This window comes from Hemitrygon akajei, chromosome 12, assembly GCF_048418815.1.
Source record: "Hemitrygon akajei chromosome 12, sHemAka1.3, whole genome shotgun sequence".
NCBI lineage: Eukaryota > Metazoa > Chordata > Chondrichthyes > Myliobatiformes > Dasyatidae > Hemitrygon > Hemitrygon akajei.
This window is the reverse complement of record NC_133135.1, coordinates 5,497,028-5,519,150: the sequence shown is the minus strand read 5'-3', so window position 1 is coordinate 5,519,150 and position 22,123 is coordinate 5,497,028. Positions and strand designations below refer to the sequence as shown.

General features: G+C 42.4%; 1 protein-coding gene across 1 annotated transcript in view; it reads right to left on the bottom strand.

The window, feature by feature from the left end:
• Positions 1 to 22,123, bottom strand: part of syde2 (synapse defective 1, Rho GTPase, homolog 2 (C. elegans)) — a 143,254-nt gene that overhangs the window by 106,490 nt on the left and 14,641 nt on the right. Inside the window, exon 2 of the mRNA XM_073062510.1 lies at positions 5,307 to 6,011. Within this exon, the coding sequence (XP_072918611.1) occupies positions 5,307 to 6,011 (705 nt within the window). The remainder of the gene's footprint in view (positions 1 to 5,306; positions 6,012 to 22,123) is intronic.

The window sequence follows — 22,123 nt, the reverse complement described above, 5'->3', positions numbered from 1 at the left end:
GGGGTCGTAATTCTATGTTTTTAGGTGGTTTGGATAAGACTAATCCCGAGATGAAATTACTAAATTGGGGGAAATCAGAATCAGATTTATTATCACTGATTTACATGTGAAATTTTGTTTTGCAGCAGTAATTATAAGACTAATTACAACATAATTTATTTATTTTGAAATACAGTGTGGAACAGGCCCCTCCAGCTCTTTGAGACACACCGTCCAGCACTCCACTGATTTAACCCTTGCCTAATCACATGGCTATTTACAATGACCAATTAATCTACCAACCAGTAGGTCTTTAGGCTATGGGGGGAAATCTGAGCACCTGGAGGATACCCACTAGCACAGGGAAAGGAACGTATAGACTTGCTTACAGAGGACACCAGATCTGAGACTCTGACGCTCCAAACTATAATAACGATGCACTAACTGCTACACTATGTGGTGCCCCACAGGATTTGCAGGAATTGAGAAAAGTGGATTGGGAGCAACTATTTGAACATATCCACATCTGATATGCACCAGTCCCTCAAAAAATCAATCCGTTAGACTTCAGGACCAATGTGCTCCTCCAGAGCTGAAAGGATGACAACGTTCAAGAACCTTACATGATAAGGGATAGTTGCAAGTTTAGTCAAAAAGGAAATGGAAGCATATAAAAAGTTTAGGAAGCTGAAATTAGGCAAGAGCCTTGAGGAATACAAATATATGAAAGCACTTAAACAAGGAATTAGGAAAGCTAAAAATGGGCCTTGAAGTGCCTTTGGTAAACTCGATTAAGTCTTAATGCATCATGGCTCTGCCTGGGACTTCAAGAAACTAGAACATTGCGGACACAGCTCAGCACATACGGAAACCAACCTCCCTCCATGGATTCTACACTGTCTTGATACAGCAGCCAGCATTATTAAATGCCACCCACCCCAGATATTCTTTCTCCCATTGGGCAGGAAATAAAAAAACTCAGAAAGCAAGTACCATAAGACTCAAGGACAGCCTCTATGTCTGTTCCAATTGAACAGACTTCTTCTATGACATGAACCTTGGACCACACAATCTACATTGTAATAGCCTTACACCTTATTGTCTGCCTAAACATTCTTTAGCTGGAACATTTTATTCAGTATTCTGTTGTACTACCTCACAGCAGTGGGTAATGAAATCATCTGTATGAATGGCATATAAAACAAGCTTTCATTGTACCTTGATACATGTGACAATTTATTTGTTAAGATACAGCATGGAATAGGCCCTTCGAACCACGCCAACCAACAATCCGCCAAGATAATCCTAGCTTAATCACAGGACAATTTACAATGACCAATCAACCTAGCATCCAGTATGTCTCTAGACTGTGGGAGGAACCCAGAATACCTGGAGGAAACCCACTTGATCACGGGCAGAACATACAAACTCCTTACAAACAGCAGTGGGAAATCAACTCTGACTGTACTATAAAGTGTTGTGATAACCACTATGCTATCATGCTGCCACACTTAGTGATAAACCAACTTACCAAGTTTTGAAAGATCCACACAAAGTCTAAATTAACAAATTCTATATTATTTCTGCACTATTTACATACTGAAGTAAATTACCCCAATCAAGTAAAACATTTACAAGCCTTAACAAGAGAAAATCTGTAGATGCTGGAAATCCGAACAATACTCACAAAATACTGGAGGAACTCAGCAGGCCAGGCAGCATCCATGGAAAAAAGTACATTTTTCCATAGATGCTGCCTGGCCTGCTGAGTTTTTCCAGCTTTTTGTGTGTGTATTGCATTTACATGCCTTGATCAATTAAGAGATAGAACTAACTAGTCACAGTAGGAATCAGTCATGGTTATTCAGCTAGAAAAGTACTAACTAGTGAAGCCAGAGTGAACCTCTGACAAGCCAATCCAGAATTTCAAAACTATTATGGTCATAAACTATTATTCCCATTATCAACACCACAGCTTAGTTTCAATAAATTATTGCACAAAATGACAAAGGATTCCCAGATCTAATGAGATATTATGAAAGTTATATTCATTGTTAAATTTATAGATCACTTCACAACTAGAAAACTTCAGAAGAAAGAGACTCAAATGCATCAAGCTTGCTCCCATAATTAATAAAATCATGCCCAACTATCCTTCTGGCCTTAATTCTAGTTGCTCTACAACTCTGGACTCTCTTCCAGCCCAGAGGTTTCTTAACCTTAGATTTCCTGATTCATCATTCACAAGTCAATGGGACAGAGCTAAAGGATCACAACAAAGATCAAATTTGCCTTCATCTCAAACCTAACCTTGAACCAGTGGAGATAATTTCACTCAGTCCATCACTGAACTGTTCCCACAACCTATGGACTCACCAAGGATTTTTCATCTCACGTTCTCAATATTTATTGCTTATTTATTTATTATTATTTTTGTTTTGCTTATATTGTTGTATTTTGCACATTGGTCGTCTGTCCACTCTGTTGAGTGCAGTCTTTCATTGATTCTATCGTGTTTTTTCTATGTACTGTGATTGCCCACAAGATGATGAATCTTAGGGTTTGTACATGATTACATATGTATTTTATAATAAATTTACTGAGAACTTATATGATGAATCTTTGCAACAATGTCCCACCTCCCATTCTAGACTGCTGACAAGTACCACCTCCACCACATCTGCTGTCAAGGTCCCTCAAACTTGTTTCAATAAGCTCACATTCAGTCATGTGGTAACAATTCTACAAGAACACTTGGATAAACAACAGCATTATTAATTTGAGACACTTAACTGAAAATTACTTTAGACAGAAACAATCTTCTATTTTCCCCAACCCCACATACATTTCCCATGTTTGTATGGATACTTCAATGCCCACTGGAGTGTGTGTAATGTGATCAGTGCTCCTCTCCAGCAGAGAAATTAAAAGCCTCAACTCCCAAATGGCTGATATTTCACATTCCCGGTTTCTAGAGTGCACGCCAGATGGAATTTTAAAAATGCCTAGCTTCCTTTTTGACTTCAGCTCAAAAATCATTTCCATATGAAAGTCAAGTTCTCAGCATGACTGCTTGACTTTGACTTTAGGAGCTACAGCTTGCTATCCCGTTTCAATGTCTGTCACCCAGCAAATGCCCCAGTTCATCTGTCCAACCAATGATAGCAAGCAAAGAAGTCAGCCATCTCACAAGGAAGGGCCACTGCACAGGATCGAAATAAGCTGCAAGTTGTAAATTCAGCCAGCATCTTGTCATTGCCACCATTGAGGAGGTGGTACGTAAGACTGAAGACACACATTCAATGTTTCAGGAACAGCTTCTTCTCCACTGCCATCAGATTTCTGAATGGACATTGAACCCAGGTACACTGCCAGTTTCTTTTTTCTTTTTTTGTGCCTTTTTGCACTACTTAATCATATACATTTAATTCTTATTGTAATTTATGGTTTTTTATTATGTATTCCACAAACAAACTTCATGACATATGCCAGTGATATGAAACCTGATTCTGATACTAAAGAGCAACACAAACAAAATTTTGAAGGAACTCAGCAGGTCAGGTGGCATCTATGGAGGTGAATAAATATCAATGTTTCGGGCTGCGACCCTTCATCAGGTCTGGAAAGAAAAGTGGCAGAAGCCAGAATAAGGTAGTGGGGAGAGGGGAAGGGTATAAGCTGGCAGGTGATAGGTGAGACCAGGTAAGGGGGAAAGTGGTTTACATGGCAAGATATGCAATAGCATGTAGAGAATTTGCTAACATATCAAAACTGCGGTCAGTTTCAAGTAATGAACATTCTCTATCTCCACACAACTGAGATCATGCTGCAGTTCTTCGGCAATGTCTGCAATTAATTTTCATGGAATTAGCACATAAAACATTTCAGCTCTGTAAAGGCCCTTCGGCCCATGATGTTGTGCCAACTGTTTACAAAGTACAAAGTTAATTTATTATCAAAGTACATACATCTCACAATGTACAACCCTGAAATTCATTTTCTTGAAGATATACAGTAAATACAAGAATCAGAATAAAATCAATGAAAGACCACACCCAACAGGACTGACAAACAACCAATGTGCAAAAAACAAATTGTGCAACTACAAAAATAAACAGACAAGCAATAAATATCAAGAACATGAGATGAGGCCTTGCAAGTGAGTCCATAGGTTCTGGGAACACTTTAATGATGGAGCAAGTCAAGTTATCCCCTCTGGTTCAAGAATCTGATGGTTGAGGGGTAATAACTGTTCGTGAATTTGGTGGTGTAGGTCCTGCGGCTCTTGTACCTCCAACCTGATGGTAGTAGTGAGAAAACATGGTGCGGATCTTTAACCCTACTTTAAGATCCCTCACTGATGCATACTGGAGCATTCATTCCCACATGGATGAGGATAATTTTGAGCAAAGTTTATTACCTGATATTACATAGAACAGGCCCTTCATCCCATGTGCTGACCTTTGAACCTACTCTAAGATCATTCTAACCCTTCCCTCTTGGAGCTCTGCATTTTTACATCATCCATGTTCCAAGTTTCTTAAATGTCCCTAATGTACTGACAGATGATATTAATACAAGAAATACATAATTTTGAATGTTCAATGCATTTGGACAGGTACTTAGCAAGGAAAACTAAGAACAAGAATGTAGACTTACTCCAGGCAAATGGGATGAGCATCACAGCCCACATGGGTGAAGTTACTGCAAAAGCCCGTTTCTAGTCTATGATAACAGTGCTGTAAAACACCACTGGCCAATTCTAAGGAGCAACACAATGTAGAACACAGAACACAACCTATTGTATCTGCCTCTACCACCACCCCTGGCAACACATTCCACATACCCATCACTGAATAAAACCTACTTCTGACATCCCCCAAAAGCTTTCTTCTAATTACCCTAAAATTATGCCACCTCATATTAGTCATTTCTGCCCTGGTTAAAAGGTTTCTAGCTATCCGCTCTATGGCTCTTGTACACCTCTGTCAAGTCACCTCTCCTCACCCTCATTCACTCTAAAGAGAAAAGCCCTAGCTCACTCAACCAATCCACATAAGACATGCTCTCTAGCCCAGGCAGCAACCTGGTTAATCTCCTCTGCACCCCTTCTCAAGCTTGCACATCCTTCCATCTAACCAGAACTGAATACATCATTCCAAGTGCAGTCTAACCAGGGTTTTATACCTCACAGCTTTTGAACTCAATCCCTCAACTAATGAAGGCCAACACACCACACACCTTAAGTTCTGTACTCCACTTTTTGGACACCAAAGTTTCAATCTTTTTTGAACCAAGGTGTCCAATATACTATGAAAATAGCTTACCTGCAGATGGCAGTTTGTGCACACAGCTCTCATCCATATTTGTCCCACTGTTAGACTTGCACACGCACATCTGCCTATGCAGCTGCCCACATTCGGTGGAATTTGTAGAAATCGTAGAATTCACACAGTTTGCCCGATTCACATCAGTCGTTGAAGCTACCTGGATTTCCTTCACACTTTCAGAGCAATTTACAGGAATTCCCAAGGTTACTTGTCCTTTAACCAAATCACTGACAGGCAATTTGGGTGATTTGATCTGCACGCCATCTGAATTTTCAGTTTTAGCCAGACAGCTCCCAGGAAGGGACTGTGTTTGTGGTATATCAACATCTTCATCCTCTGGAATGGGATTATACCATATCTCCCCCTCATCATCCGCATCATTTTCTTCACCATGATCCAAAATAATCTCTGTAGCAATTATGTGGTTATTTTGTTGGTCAGTCTCTTGAGGTAAAATTGCAGGCTGTTGTTTGTTTTCCGACGAAGGGCTTGGACCAGTGATGTGGTTTGTTAATTCTAATGATACAGGGGAATTGGTCTCCTCGTTCAAATAAGGGTTCAGAGAACTCTGCTGTAGCCAGTTTCTTTTTTTGGACACTGTGATGTTGTTCATGTGTGGCTTGTATTCGTTGATCTTGTTAGCTTCAGAGGTTTTCAATTCTCTCCTTATCTTTGAAGAGGTGTGTACATTTTCAATGAAATCTGTAACCAAAAGTGAAAATTGGGCTCAGTAAACTAAAGTTTTCACTACTACGCTAAGAGTCAAAGCAAAAATGGCAGATTCAAACAAAGCACTGTCACACAACTCCCAATGCTTGCAATTCATAAACTTAACTGCGTACTGTATGGATTTAGATTGTCAAAAGCCACAGGTTACAACCATGAACAGAAGAAGCACGTCAAATTATCAAAGCATTTATTAATTCAATTTTTGCATACTTACGGAAGCTCAACTTCCACAAATTGATCTACTACCTACATGGCATTATTTTTACAATTTTGGGAGTTGCTACCACAACCCATTTAAGTTACAACCAAATTGGGGGGCAGGGGGGAGAGAATCTAAGAGAAAACATTTCTTGAAAAATTTTGGTCTACACCAATAGTGGCCTACATTTAAACAACTCAAACTTATTTTCAACAACTACAAAACTTTCAAATGATGGCAAAAGCCTTCAAATAGGCCATTTGACCGATTGGGTCTGCTCTATCAGGCTGATTTATTATCCCTCTCAACCCCATTCTCCTGCCTTCTCCCTGTAACTTTTGATGCCCCTAAATCAAGAACCTAGTAACTTTCACCATAAATATACCCAATGACTGGCCTCCACAGCCACCTGTGGTGATGAATTCCACAGATACACCAGTCTCTGGCTAAAGAAATTACTCATCTTTGTTCTAAATGTCCTATTCTGTGGCTGTGGCCTGTCCCAAAGCTCCACACTACAGGAAACATCTGCCCCATGTCCAATCTATCTAGGCATTTCAATATTCAATAAGCTTCTATGAGTTCAGCACATACTAGATGGGCCAAAAGGCCTACTTCTGTGCTGTATTGCTCCATGACTCAAAGGAATTCTGGGTCACCATGTCCTGTGTATAAACAGAATCAAATCTTGTCAAAAAATCTGTTTACTTCCATCCTTGTCTGCGTGGCTGACAATATCACATAATATTCCCTTCTAGGCAAATACTTTCAGAGGAATGCAATGGCCGCAGAACACAAGTGGTGCAACACTCTGGTATATTACTACTCTTCAGGCAGTACAAATCTTATAAGCATGTTGCTGCTTGCACGACATTCCAGCTGAATCCAGATAACTGATTCTTTACTAATGCTGATATTATCAGGTAAATTTTAACCAAACATACACTTAGTTCAGAACTTAACCCACAATTGAACCATTCTGACTGGAAATTACTTAACATGCATACTAGCTCATTAGCAGATGGCATACTTTTCATTTGTATACATGTCCGCACAAGCAAGTTGATTACACCATCAATGATCAATGCTCTCATTGGTTCCAATCAGCCTAGTCCACATGCAGAACGACGCAGAATACATAACAGATTCCTATACAACAGTCACAGCATAGCAGTTAGCATGACAGCTCAGGGCATTGGAGTTCAATTCGACAGCTGCTGTAAGAAAGTTTGTATGCCCTCACTGTGACCAACTGAGTTTCCTCCCACAGTCCAAAGACTTATCAATCAGTAGATCCATTGGTCACTGTAAATTGTCCTGTGATTAAGCTAGAGTTAGATCAGTGGGGTGCTGGGTGACACGGCTTCATGGGCTGGAAGGGCCTGTTCCAAGTTGTATATCTAATAATAAAACAAAAATTCTCATCCCACTACATTTCCCCTGCGTTTAATTAACCATTTAGCATCTATTTACCAATGAACACTCTGCTTTGAAGTAGCAAAATACAAAACGTCTAACAAATTTCTAACAATTATAGACATTTCCATTAATACTCACTTCCTATAGGCCAGCAATTGGGAATAGAATCTCAGGACAGGTGGAAAACCAAGAAATCCTATATATTAATGAGGCCCACAAACCCTTATACATCAAAATGCAAAAAATCAAAAATAGATTTAAAACTATTATCAAGGTGGTGGTACAGGAGTCTGAAGACAACGTTTCAGGAACAACTTCTTCCCCTCCAACATCAGATTTTTCATAGGACCATGAACACTACCTCGTTTTGAGCATTTTGTACTATGAATTTAATTGATATATTTTATCATATTTCTTATTGTAACTTTTTTTTATGAATTGCTCTGTACTGCTGTAAAGCATCATATTTCAGAACACTGTATGCCACTGATATTAAACCTGATTCTGATATCACCGAAATTTGTCATTTTTCGGCAACTGGCTTTAATTTACAATATATAAATTAATTAAATTAGTGCAAGAGCAAAAAATGAAAATGAATTAATATCCTTTTGTTTATTGAGAACTGGAACATTCAATTCACCTTTTAGAGTAGTTATGAATAAACTTAAATGCATCAATATTAGTTTATTATTACATATACCAAGATAATGATACATTATCTCCCAGGTGTCAGGGTCCGGGATATCTCTGACCAGGTGCATGACATCCTGGTACGAGAGGGAAAGCAACCAGAAGTCGTGATACATGTTGGCACCAACGAAATAGGCAGGAAGAGGGATGAGGTCCTGAAGTGTGAGCTTCGGGAACTAGGGAGAAGGCTGAAGAACAGGACCTCAAGGGTGGCGTTCTCAGGATTGCTGCCAGTGCTACGTGATAGTGATTGTAAGAATTGGAGGAGATGGCTGTTGAATGTGTGGCTGAGGAGTTGGTGCAGGGGGCAGGGTTTTAGATTTTTGGATCATTGGGATCTCTTCTGGGGAAGGTGGGACCTGTACAGATTGGATGGGTTGCACCTGAACTAGATAGATAGATAGATAGATAGATAGATAGATACTTTATTCATCCCCATGGGGAAATTCAACTTTTTTCCAATGTCCCATACACTTGTTGTAGCAAAACTAATTACATACAATACTTAACTCAGTAAAAAATATGATATGCATCTAAATCACTATCTCAAAAAGCATTAATAATAGCTTTTAAAAAGTTCTTAAGTCCTGGCGGTAGAATTGTAAAGCCTAATGGCATTGGGGAGTATTGACCTCTTCATCCTGTCTGAGGAGCATTGTATCGATAGTAACCTGTCGCTGAAACTGCTTCTCTGTCTCTGGATGGTGCTATGTAGAGGATGTTCAGAGTTATCCATAATTGACCGTAGCCTACTCAGCGCCCTTCGCTCAGCTACCAATGTTAAACTCTCCAGTACTTTGCCCACGACAGAGCCCGCCTTCCTTACCAGCTTATTAAGACGTGAGGCGTCCCTCTTCTTAATGCTTCCTCCCCAACACGCCACCACAAAGAAGAGGGCGCTCTCCACAACTGACCTATAGAACATCTTCAGCATCTCACTACAGACATTGAATGACGCCAACCTTCTTAGGAAGTACAGTCGACTCTGTGCCTTCCTGCACAAGGCATCTGTGTTGGCAGTCCTTGCAATATCCTTGCAGGCAGGTTTGCTAGCATGGTTCAGGAGAGTTTAAACTAATTTGCGAGGGGGATGGGACCCGGAGCGATAGAGAAGTGAAAGAAGTGCATGGAGTAAAGCCAGATCTAACATATAGAGAGGCTTTGAGGAAAGAGAAGCAGAATAAAGGATGTAAAGGTAATAAGGTAGAAGGGCTAAAGTGTGTGTACTTCAATGCAAGAAGCATCAGGAACAAAGGTGATGAACTGAGAGCTTGGATACATACATGGAATTATGATGTAGTGGCCATTATACAGACTTGGCTGGCACCAGGGCAGGAATGGATTCTCAATATTCCTGGATTTCAATGCTTTAAAAGGGATGGGGGGGGGGGGGGGAGGGGAGGAGGGGTGGCATTACTGGTCAGGGATACTATTACAGCTACAGAAAGGATGGGTAATGTAGCAGGATCCTCTTTTGAGTCAGTATGGGTAGCAGTCAGCAACAGGAAGGGAGCAGTTACTCTATTGGGGGTATTCTATAGCCCCCCTGGTAGCAGCAGAGATACCGAGGAGCTGATTGGGAGGCAGATTTTGGAAAGGTGCAAAAGTAACAGGGTTGTTATCATGGGTGACTTTAACTTCCCTAATATTGATTGGCACCTGATTAGTTCCAAGGGTTTGGATGGGACAGAGTTTGTTAAGTGTGTCCAGGATGGATTCCTGTCACAGTATGTTGACAGGCCGACTGGGGGAATGCCATACTAGATCTAGTATTAGGTAACGAACCGGGTCAGGTCATAGATCTGTCAGTGGGTGAGCATCTGGGGGACAGTGACCACCGCTCCCTGGCCTTTAGCATTATCATGGAAAAGGATAGAATCAGAGAGAACAGGAAAATTTTTAATTGGGGAAGGGAAAATTATGAGGCTATAAGGCTAGAACATGCGGGTGTGAATTGGGATGATGTTTTTGCAGGGAAATGTACTATGGACATGTGGTTGATGTTTAAGGATCTCTTGCAGGATGTTAGGGATAAATTTGTCCCGGTGAGGAAGATAAAGAATGGTAGGGTGAAGGAACCATGGGTAACAAGTGAGGTGGAAAATCTAGTCAGGTGGAAGAAGGCAGCATACATGAGGTTTAGGAAGCAAGGATCAGATGGGTCTGTTGAGGAATATAGGGTAGCAAGAAAGGAGCTTAAGAAGGGGCTGAGAAGAGCAAGTAGGGGGCATGAGAAGGCCTTGGAGAGTAGGATAAAGGAAAACCCCAAGGCATTCTTCAATTATGTGAAGAACAAAAGGATGACAGGAGTGAAGGTAGGACCGATTAGAGATCAAGGTGGGAAGACGTGCCTGGAGGCTGTGGAAGTGAGTGAGGTCCTCAATGAATACTTCTCTTCGGTATTCACCAATGAGAGGGAACTAGATGATGATGAGGACAATATGAGTGAGGTTGACGTTCTGGAGCATGTCGTAATTAAGGGAGAGGAGGTGTTGGGAGTTGTTAAAATACATTAGAACGGATAAGTCCCTGGGGCCTGACGGAATACTCCCCAGGCTGCTCCACGAGGTGAGGGAAGAGATTGCTGAGCCTCTGGCTAGGATCTTTATGTCCTCGTTGTCCACCGGAATGGTACCGGAGGATTGGAGGGAGGTGAATGTTGTCCCCTTGTTCAAAAAAGGTAGTAGGGATTGTCCGGGTAATTATAGACCAGTGAACCTTACGTCTGTGGTGGGAAACCTATTGGAAAAGATTCTTAGAGAGAGGATCTATGGGCATTTACAGAATCATGGTCTGATCAGGGACAGTCAGCATGGCTTTGTGAAGGGCAGATCGTGTCTAACAAGCCTGATAGTTCTTTGAGGAGGTGACCAGGCATATAGATGAGGGTAGTGCAGTGGATGTGATCTACATGGATTTTAGTAAGGCATCTGACAAGGTTCCACATGGTAGGCTTATTCAGAAAGTCAGAAGGCATGGGATCCAGGGAAGTTTGGCCAGGTGGATTCAGAATTGGCTTGCCTGCAGAAGGCAGAGGGTTGTGGTGAAGGGAGTACATTCAGATTAGAGGGCTGTGACTAGTGGTGTCCCACAAGGATCTGTTCTGGGACCTCTACTTTTCATGATTTTTATTAACAACCTGGATGTGGGGGTAGAAGGTTGGGTTGGCAATTTTGCAGACGACACAAAGGTTGGTGGTGTTGTGGATAGTGTAGAGGATTGTCAAAGATTGCAGAGAGACATTGATAGGATGCAGAAGTGGGCTGAGAAGTGGCAGATGGAGTTCAACCCGGAGAAGTGTGAGGTGGTACACTTTGGATGGACAAACTCCAAGGCAGAATACAAAGTAAATGGCAGGATACTTGGTAGTGTGGAGGAGCAGAAGGATCTGGGGGTACATGTCCACAGATCCCTGAAAGTTGCCTCACAGGTAGATAGGGTCATTTAGAAAGCATATGGGGTGTTAGCTTTCATAAGTCAAGGGATAGAGTTTAAGAGACGCGATGTAATGATGCAGCTCTATAAACCTCTAGTTAGGCCACACTTGGAGTACTGTGTCCAGTTTTGGTCGCCTCACTATAGGAAAGATGTGGAAGCATTGGAAAGGGTACAGAGGAGATTTACCAGGATGCTGCCTGGTTTAGAGAGTATGGATTATGATCAGAGATTAAGGGAGCGAGGGCTTTACTCTTTGGAGAGGAGGATGATGAGAGGAGACATGATAGAGGTGTAAAAGATATTAAGAGGAATAGATAGAGTGGATAGCCAGCGCCTCTTCCCCAGGGCACCTCTGCTCAGTACAAGAGGACAAGAGGCTTTAAGATAAGGGGAGGGAAGTTCAAGGGGGATATTAGAGGAAGGTTTTTTACTCAGAGAGTGGTTGGTGTGTGGAATGCACTGCCTGGGTCAGTGATGGAGGCAGATACACTAGTGAAGTTTGAGACTACTAGACAGGTATATGGAGGAATTTAAGGTGGGGGGGTTATATGGGAGGCAGGGTTTAAGGGTCGGCACAACATTGTGGGCCGAAGGGCCTCTAATGTGCTGTACTATTCTATAATGAAAAGTTTTAGCTTGCATGCCATCCAAACACATCATGCCACAAGTACAAAGCAGTGAAAAGAAAACAATGTAGGATTACAGTTAGAGAAAGTGCATTGCAGATAGACAGAAAGTTCAGGGGCAGGATAAAATTGATATGGGGCTGTACTTGCTCTAATTTAGAAGAATGAGGGGGATCACATTGAAACCTATCACATATTGAAAGGCCTAGATAGAGCGGACATAGAGAGGATATTTACGATAATGGGGAGTCTGAGACCAGAGGGCACAGCCTCAGAATACAAGGACATTCTTTTAGAACGGAGGTGAGGAGCAATTTCTTTAGCCAGAGGGTGGTAAATCTGTAGAATTTATTGCCACCAATGGCTGTGGAAGACAGTCATTGGGTATATTTAGAGGGTAGTTTGATAAGTTCTTGATTAGTTACTGTCAAAAATTACAGGGAATGGGGTTAAGAGGGATAATAAATCAATGATGATGAAATGGCAGAGCAAATTCAATGGGCCAAATGGTCTAATTATGCTGTAAGACTCTTGGCAGTGTGGAGGATCAGAGGGATCTTGGGGTCCGAGTCCAAAGGATGCTCAAAGCTGCTGCGCAAATCGACTCGGTGGTTAAGGAAGCATACAGTACATTGATCAATCGTGGGATTGAGTTTAGGAGCCGAGAGGTAATGCTGCAGCTATAATGTTGCCTGGATTGGGGAGCATGCCTCATGAGAATATGTTGAATGAACTTGGGCTTTTCTCCTTGGAGTGACGGAGGATGAGAGGTGACCTGATAGAGGTGTATAAGATGATGAGAGACATTGATCGTGTAGATAGAGGCTTTTTCGCAGGGCTGAAATGGCTAGCACAAGAGGGCACAGTTTAAAGTGCTAGGAAGTAGGAACAGAGATGTCAGGGGTAATTTTTTTTTTAAACACAAAGATTGGTGAAAGTGTAGAATGGGCTGCCGGCAACGGTGGTGGAGGCAGATACGAGAAGGCCTTTTAAGAGACTCTTGGACAGCTACATGCAGCTCAGAAAAATAGAGGGCTATGAGTAACCCTAGATAATCTCTAAGGTAAGGACATGTTCGGCACAGCTTTGTGCGCTGAAGGTCCTGTATTTTCTATGTTTCTATGTTTACTTTTGTTTCAATGCTGGAGCCTGTAACCTCCCTTTAAACTAGGTTGGCAGGATGATGGGAACCATAGTGTTAGGTCAGAGGATGGAGGAGTGGGTGCAAAGGTAGATGCAGAGTCTAAGGACAGACAGTGGGTGATATGAAATGTGCTTACTTTAACGCAAGCATTAAGAACAAGAGTGATGGACTCATGACATTATGGCCATTACTGAAACTTGGCTGTGCAAGGGCAGGACTGAGTGTTTGATGTCCCAGCACTTAGACGAGATAAAAGAGGGGGAGGAGTGTCATTTGTGATCAGGGAAGATATTAAAAACTGCAGAAAGAAGAAAACAAAACATCCAGGAGAGAAGTCAGAAAGGGAGCAATCACTATGGGAAGTATTAAGCACTTCCATTATCAACTGGGACACTGAGGAACAGAGTGGAAGGAAGATTTTGGCAAGATGCAAAAACATGGCTGTTGTCAGGTATGACTTCAACTTCCCTAATATTGATTAGTAACTTTTTAGTACAAAAGTTTAAATGGAGTAAAAAGTATGTAGCATGTCTAGGATGGATTCTGAATACAGCTTGTGAACAAGCCAACTAGGAAAGGCTATACAGGATTTAATCAGACGACAGACCTCAGTAGGCAAGCATTTCAGAGATAGAAGCTGCCTGACCTGCTGAGTTCCTCCAGCATTTAATGTGTTGCCCTGGATTTCCAGCATCTGCAGAATCACCTGTTTATGAACACTGAGTTTATTCCCCTTCATAGACCTTGCCTGAATTACTGAGTTTTTCCATTCTTTTGTGTGTGTTTCCAAAATAGTGACCACAATTCCCTGACATTTACATAGCCATGGACAAGGATAGGAGCAGATGATATGCAAAATTATTTAATTGGTGGAGGAATAATTATGATGGAACTAGGCAGAAACTTGGAAGAGTAAACTGGGAACAGAAGTACCCAACAGAAATTGTAGATGTTTAGGGGCCATTTGGATGAAGTTCTTGATTGGTTTGTCCCACTTAGATAGGAAAAGGATGGTAGGGTGAACAAGATGGTATTCTCAAGAAAAGTGGAACATTTAATAAAATGTTTACTAAAGGATAGTTAAGGTTTGAAAGCAAAAATGAGACAGGGTTCTTTAAAGTTAAAAGGTAGTCAGGAAGCAGCTTAAGAAATGACTTGGGAGAAATGAGAAGAGACATGGCTGTAGTGAGTGTAGGGGCACTCAAGAGATAAAGGGGAAGTGTGCCTGAGGGAGACCAGGTTAAGGGAGGTCATAAATGAATACTTTGCTTCAGTGCTCACCAGTGAGAGGGACTTTTGACAAGTGTAACATCAGTGTGTAATAGGCTAATGTGCTGGAGACATAGAGATTAAGAAAGATGCAGTGTTGGAGTGTCTGAAAAGCACAATAGATATGTCCCTCAGGCCAGTCAGGATATACCGCAGGTTACTACAGGAAACAAGAGAAGACATTGCTGGAGCCTTGACGTTCTTTTGTGTCTTCACTGGCCGTAGTAGTCCCAGAGGATAAGAGGATGGCAAATATTACTCTAAGATAGGTAATAGGAATAATCATAGGAATTACAGACTAGTTAGTGAGTCTTACAACAATGATGGACAAACAATGGACAGGATTCTTAGGCAAGGCATGACAAGCATTTGGAGAAGCAGAGGCAGATTAAGGATAGTGTGGATAGTGTAGAAAGTTGGCATAGGTTACAATAGCATAATGACATGGTGCAGAGTGGGCAGAGAAGTGGCAGATGGAGTTCAATCTGAGGTGTAAAGTGAAAATTGATCTTGAAGGAAGAGTACAAAGTTAATAGCAGGATTCTTAGCAGTCCAGAGGAACAAAGATTTAGGATTTATATCCATAGACTCCATAAAGTTGCTGCACAATCTGATCTGATAGAGTGGTTAAGGTGATGCATGGTGTGTTGGCTTTCATTAATTTGAGGACTGGGTTCAAAAGCTGCGAGGTAATGTTGCAACTCTAAAAACTCTGGTTAGACTACACGTGGAGTACTGTGTATAGTATGGTCACCTCAAAGGAAGGATTGAGAGAATGATTGGGAAAGAGAGCTTAATCTTATTATTCCTAGTGAGAATTGGGATAGAATTCTTCAATTAGTTAATACATCATCTATATGTGCCAAACATTCATTAATACAATTTAAGGTTGTACATAGGGCCCATATGTCCAAGGATAAATTAGCTCATTTTTATTCTTATATAAACCCTATTTGTGACAGATGTCAATTGGAAATCGCGTCTTTAACTCATATGTTTTGGTCATGTCCACTTTTGAAAAAATATTGGAAAGATATTTTTGATATTATCTCTGCGGTATTGAACATCGATTTACAACCCCATCCTATTACTGCAATTTTTGGTTTACCGATGATGGACTCAATTCACTTATCTCCTTCCACCTGTCGAATGATTGCATTTCTCACTTTGATGGCTAGAAGATCTATTTTGTTGAATTGGAAGGAAATTAATCCCCCCACTGTATTTCATTGGCTTTCTCAAACTATGTTATGTTTATATTTAGAAAAAATTAGAAGTGGTGTATTCGATACTTCTATTAAATTTGAAAAGATATGGAGACCATTTATTCAATATTTTCATATGATGTAATATGACCCTGTTCCAAGCTTATTGGATTTTCCAGCCTTAATCTTATTTATGTTGAGAGGATCGGAGTTGACAACACTGATGATTATGTATTCTTGTGAGATAGTATAAACAGCCCTTTTTTTTCCATTTTTTCTTGTTTTGTTTTGTTAGTTATTAGATTAGTTTTTTTGCATATTTTTTTTCTTTTTTAAACATATTATGATATACCCAGGTTTGCCTTGCTTATTTGTATATTGTATCATCCATGATTTGGGAATACTCATTTATAATGTAATCATTGCTTATGTACTCTTTCATGTTCAGTTGAAATGTGTATGTTTGTAATCTCATTATCTATGTATCTGTTTTGTTGATACTAATAGCAATAATAAAAAGATTGAAAAAGAAAGAAAGGATTGAGAGGCTTTGGAGAGAGTGCAGAAGAGATGTTTTAGGGAAGCTTAGTGAGCAAAGGATTTTCTTTGGCACAAAGGCGAATAGAGGCAACTTGAGAGAGGTGTACAAGATCAGAACCAGTAGACAGCCAGATACTTCCCCAGGACAGAAATACCAGAGGACATCCTTTTAAGGTGACTGGAGGAATGTTTATGGGAGATTTCAGAGTTCTTTTACAAAAAAAAGTGTTAAGTGGCTAGTACACTGCAACTTGACTTATTACTATATTAATAAATCCTCCATACACATGAAGTTAAAAACCTTACATTACTTCCCATTCAAATGTGCAAATATAGTAATTTACTGGACAACGGAGTGAGAGAAAGGTAGTGCACTCTGATGTGACCAGAATGAACATTAAATTTTCCTGAATGCTATTGGTATTGCTTTGCTTTGGAAATTGAGGATGAAAAACTCAGTTTATTAAAGAAGAAAGATGCGTAGCAAGGCAAAGACAGTTCCTCCTTGTTTAACGAAGGACACTTCTGATGGCATCATTTCTGGTTGATCTGCTACCCTTGTGCCTCTCACTGTCATTCTGGAGACATGCAGAACTTTCATGCGCCATCTCTTCTGGTGTCTGTTCTTTGTCTCTTATCTTGGAGACGTGCATTTCTCTGCTCCTTTGTCTCTTTCTCTCTCTCTTCCTCCTGTGCCTGCTGTTCTCATTCTGGAGACATGCATGCCTCTCCTCCTCTCATCTTTTTTGTCTTGACTCTTTGATCCTGGAGTCGTGCAGCCCTGGCCTCATCTGATTCGTGTTCTCTCCCCCTTCTTGCCACTTCCCGACAACGTTTTGCATCATCTCTTGACCATAATGCCCCCCTTCTCTTTCCACGCGGCATAATTAGAATGACCTTTTTTTTTTACCCTAATACTGATTAGAAGATGCGAAGTAGTAACACCAAAGCCTCCAGAATGCTGATTATTCTTGATGTGGTTGGAGCTCTCCTAAATGGACATATTAGTCACCGCTGTCCTTTGACTGCAGCAAAGGGTTTTATGGGTGTCTCGAAGTATGTCATTACAGTAAGATTTAATTATCTCTTATTGCTGGGTGGCAGTTAGATCTGTCCCAATCCTGCACATGCTGAATGTGACTGCTCGAAATTGAGCTGCCCTGCCCTTATGCTCCAGTTGGTGTCGCTGCTGAGGCTGGCCGTGTGCATGCGTCGTGGTGTCGCGTTCCATTTCTATGATGGCAGATCAGCTCTTGGGTGAAAGCGAACTGTGTTAATTTTGACGAATGAGCAATTTTATACAAATATATAACCCTGAACTTTGCCTGCACTCTGTAAGTTAGTGCATTTTAAGTCAATTTAGCCAAAAAAGTGCCACTGTAATGCACCGTTTGTGCTAATTGGAGGTCACAAACAGAAACAGCATGAGAGTCTTAGTAGTATATAGATTATAAATATTATGTACAACAGGATAGTCAATATAACTCAAAATACAGTTATGTCAGTATGAATTAATCAGTCTGATGGCCTGGTGGAAGAAGCTGTCCTGGAGCCTGTTTGATCTGGTTTTTATGCTGTAGTACCTTTTCGTGGATGGTAGCAGCTAGAACAGTTTGTGATTGGGGTGACTCTGGCCCCCAATGATTGTTCAGGCTTTTTTTTTAAATATATAAACACACCTGTCTTTGTAAATGTCCTGAATAGTGGGAAGTTCACATCTACAGATGCACTGGACTGTCCAGAGTCCTGCAATTGAGGGAAGTGTAGTTCCCATACCAGGCAGTGATGCAGCCAGTCAGGATGCTCTCAATTGTGCCTCTATAGAAAGTTCTTAGAATATGGGGGCCCATACCAAACTTCAACCGTTATGCCTTTTTCACCACACAGCTGCTATGTACAGACCACGAGATCCTCAGTGATGTTTATGCGAAGAAAATGGAAACTGTTCACCCTCTCAACCCCAGATCTATTGCAGTCTATAGGGGTTTGCCTGTCTCCACTCTTCCTGTAATCCACGACCAGATCCTTGGTTTTTGCAACATTGAGGGAGAGGTTGTTTTCTTGACACACTATCAGGGTGATGACTTCGTCTCTGTAGGTTGCCTCACTATTATTTGAGATTAGGCCAATTAGTGTAGTGTCGTGAGCAAATTTAATTAGCAGATTGGAGCTGTGGTTGACGACACAGTCACGGATATACAGAGAGTAAAGGAGGGGGCTTAGTACACAGCCCCGAGGGGCACCTGGGTTAAGGGTCAATTATGGAGGAGCTCACTCTTACTACCTGCGGGTGATCTGACAGGAAGTCCAGGATCCAGCTACACAAGACAGGGTGAAGGCAGAGGTCTCTGAGCTTCTTGTCGAGCCTGGAGGGAGCTTCTTGTCAAGCCTGTGTAAGGACAGCATGTATAATGTAGCTACTGCGTTTTCTGTTGATCAGTTGTGGCGGTAGGCAAATTGCCAATATAACAGGAAGTCTTAAGAGACTCCAGGTACATGGATGCAAGAAAAATGGAAAGTTATATTGGGGGGGGGGGGGAGAAAGGGTTAGATTGATCACAGAGTTGGTTATACAAGTCAGCACAATATTGTAGGGTAAAAGGGCTCATACTGTGCTGTATTGTTCTACAAGTCCAGAATATAGACTGGAAGTTAGCATGATGCCCAAGAGGGAGATGCACAACTTATGTTAAATGTACGTTTTGCCATATTTACTTTAGCCCTCTTTGAAAACAGAATCAGATTTATTATAAGACCATAAGATAGATGCAGAATTAGGACATTCGGCCCATCAAGCTTGCTCTGCTATTTCATCAAGGCTGATCCAATTTTACTTTCAGCTCTAATCTGCTGCCTTCTCCACATATTCCTTCATGCGCTGACCAATTAAGAATCCATCAATCTCTACCTTAAATATACATAAAGACTTGGCCTCCACAGCTGCCTGTGACAAAGAATTCCACAGATTAACTGCTCTCTATGTAACCCTCAGGCTCAACCCAGGTATAAAACGCAGTGACAAAACTCCCCAGAACAGTAGGGGTCACATTCTGTTCCCTGGTGCTACATAAGCCAGCCCATCTGGTGGTCTCCTAATTCTCTGAGACCTCTGGACCCCCTCATCTAGCTCTCCAGGTTCAGACCCTTCCAGTCTACCTGGCGAGTCCTCCCACGATCTATCACTCATGCCCATCTGCAAATCTGCGCCCTGTCCCATGGCCAAACCACGCTTCCTCCCCTGCAGAGTCCCACTGCAACCCAGGCTGCCCACATATCGCCCCCCCCCCACTTCAACTGTCTCAAAGGGAGAAGGGCCAGGAGTCTCTTCCTCAATCAATGGGGAGTTAGCGAAAGGCAGCAGTATCCCTCTCAGGGGTGGAGGGGCCGCCTAACCTCACCTGTTGGGGGCCCAGTAGTTACCCCACATTTCCATAGAGTCCTCTTACTAGATGTACGCTCCAAGTCAGGCTCTGGGTCTGCCCAGACCTCTTGTCCAAGGAGCAACAGGTGGTTCCGATGGAGAATCTTGACAGGTCCATTCCCATCCTCTGGTTTCACCCAGAAAACTGGTAGTAGGTTTGGCATCTGACTCTCCACCTCATAGGGCATAGCCGCCCAGCAGTCAGCCAACTTATGTTTTCCAGGTAGCCCCAAACTCCTTGAGGAGTTGGGAGGACCTCACCTTCTGATCATACCTCCTCTTATTTCCTTGATTCTGCTTGGCAGCCATGACCCCAGCTAATTCATAAGCCTTTTTCAACTCTTCTCACGTCATACACTTCAGGTAAGTCTTCAGTGGTAAGTCACCCTCATCAGCCCCAAAATAATGGTCAATGGGCAACCTTGCCTCGTGCCCAAACATCAGATAATATGGCGAGTACCCAGTAGCTTCATTTCGTGTACACTTATAACTATGAACCAGATGCCCAATACGTTTACTCCACCTGCTCTTCTTGCTGATCTCCAGGGTCCCGAGCATGTCTAGCAAGGTCTGATTAAACCCCTCTGGCTGAGGATCACCCTGCAGGTGATAGGGCATGATCCTCGACTTCACGACTCCAAGCATGCCCAGTAACTCATGAATGAGTCTGCTCTCAAAATCCCATCCCTGATCACTATATATTCGCCTGGGAAGGCCATAATAAAATACTTCTCCCATAACACTTTTGACACAGTAGACACCCTCTGGCCCTTGGTAGGAAAAGACTGAGCATATCTGGTGTAGTGGTCCATGATGACTAAGACATTTGCTGTGTTGCTGGTACCAGGTTCTATTGACAAGAAATCCATACACACCAGGTCCAGAGGCCCTGCACCTTGCAGGTGGGACAAGGGAGCTGCCCACATAGGCAATGTCTTCTGCCATATGCATCAAATGCATGACTTGCAGTATTCTTTGACCTCCGACTTCATTTGGGACCAGTAAAACCGGTCTCTGAGCAATCCATAGGACTTTCCACCCCCAAATGTCCAGAATCATCACAAAGTGACTTCAACACAATCCTCCAATACTTCTCCAGCAGAACCAGTTGGCAAAGCCAGGGTCAGTCCTGGGGTGACATGACCCAGTACAAGATCTGGTTCTTCAACTCCAATTAAGGCCATTCTCACAGTAATGGAGGCACAGACACGTTTCATCTTCTCCGCCTGAACCATGTCTCCCTTTTCAACCGCCACCCAAATGCCTGGATCATCTCACTGAGCAGCTGCCACTTCCCCAGAACAACTCTGGCAGCTGATGTCTTCAGAGCAGTCAGGTTACAATAAACTTGGGGGATGGTGTCATCAAAAGCCCCCAATTGATCCACCACTCGATCCTGCCCCTCCTTCTCCTCTGCCCTCACGGTGATGACAAACTGACACGTCTTTCTCCCCCGGGGCAGGAACGCTCTCCCACTCCTCGTCCAAGTCCAGTCCCTCATGCCCCCACCAGGACAAAGTAATAGCATCAACGTTCCTGCTTCCCAGCTAGTACTTCAGGCTGAAATCATAGGCAGACAATGCTGCCAACCACCGATGGCCTGTGGCATCCAGTTTCACTGAGGTCAGGATATAATTTAGAGGGTTGTTGTCTGTCCTCACCTCAAACTTGGCCCCATGGAGGTAGTCACTCAGCTTATCCACCACCGCCCATTTTAACGCCAGAAATACCAACTTGTGTGTGGGATAGTCTTCTTCGGAGGGCAACAGACTCCAGCTGACAAACGCAACAGGTCTCAACCCGACGCCCTGATCCTGATACAGGATGCCCCCCAAGCCCTCCTGGCTGGTATCTGTGTGCAGTACATACGGCAATCGAGGATCCACAAAAGCCAGCACTGGCACTTGGGTCAGCAGCCCCTTCAACGACTGCAAGGCCTCTTCACAGTCTGGACCGAGGTGGGATGTAAAGGGTTCCAACAGGTTAAAATATTCTCCACCCTCCTGTCCCTTCCCCCCTCCCTTTCTTCCCCAAGGGAAGATAACTGCACAGAAGCTGATTCAATGGGTGACTCACTTTCACGTGGCCTTTCACAAATCTCCGATAGTATCCACAAAACCTGAGGAAGGAA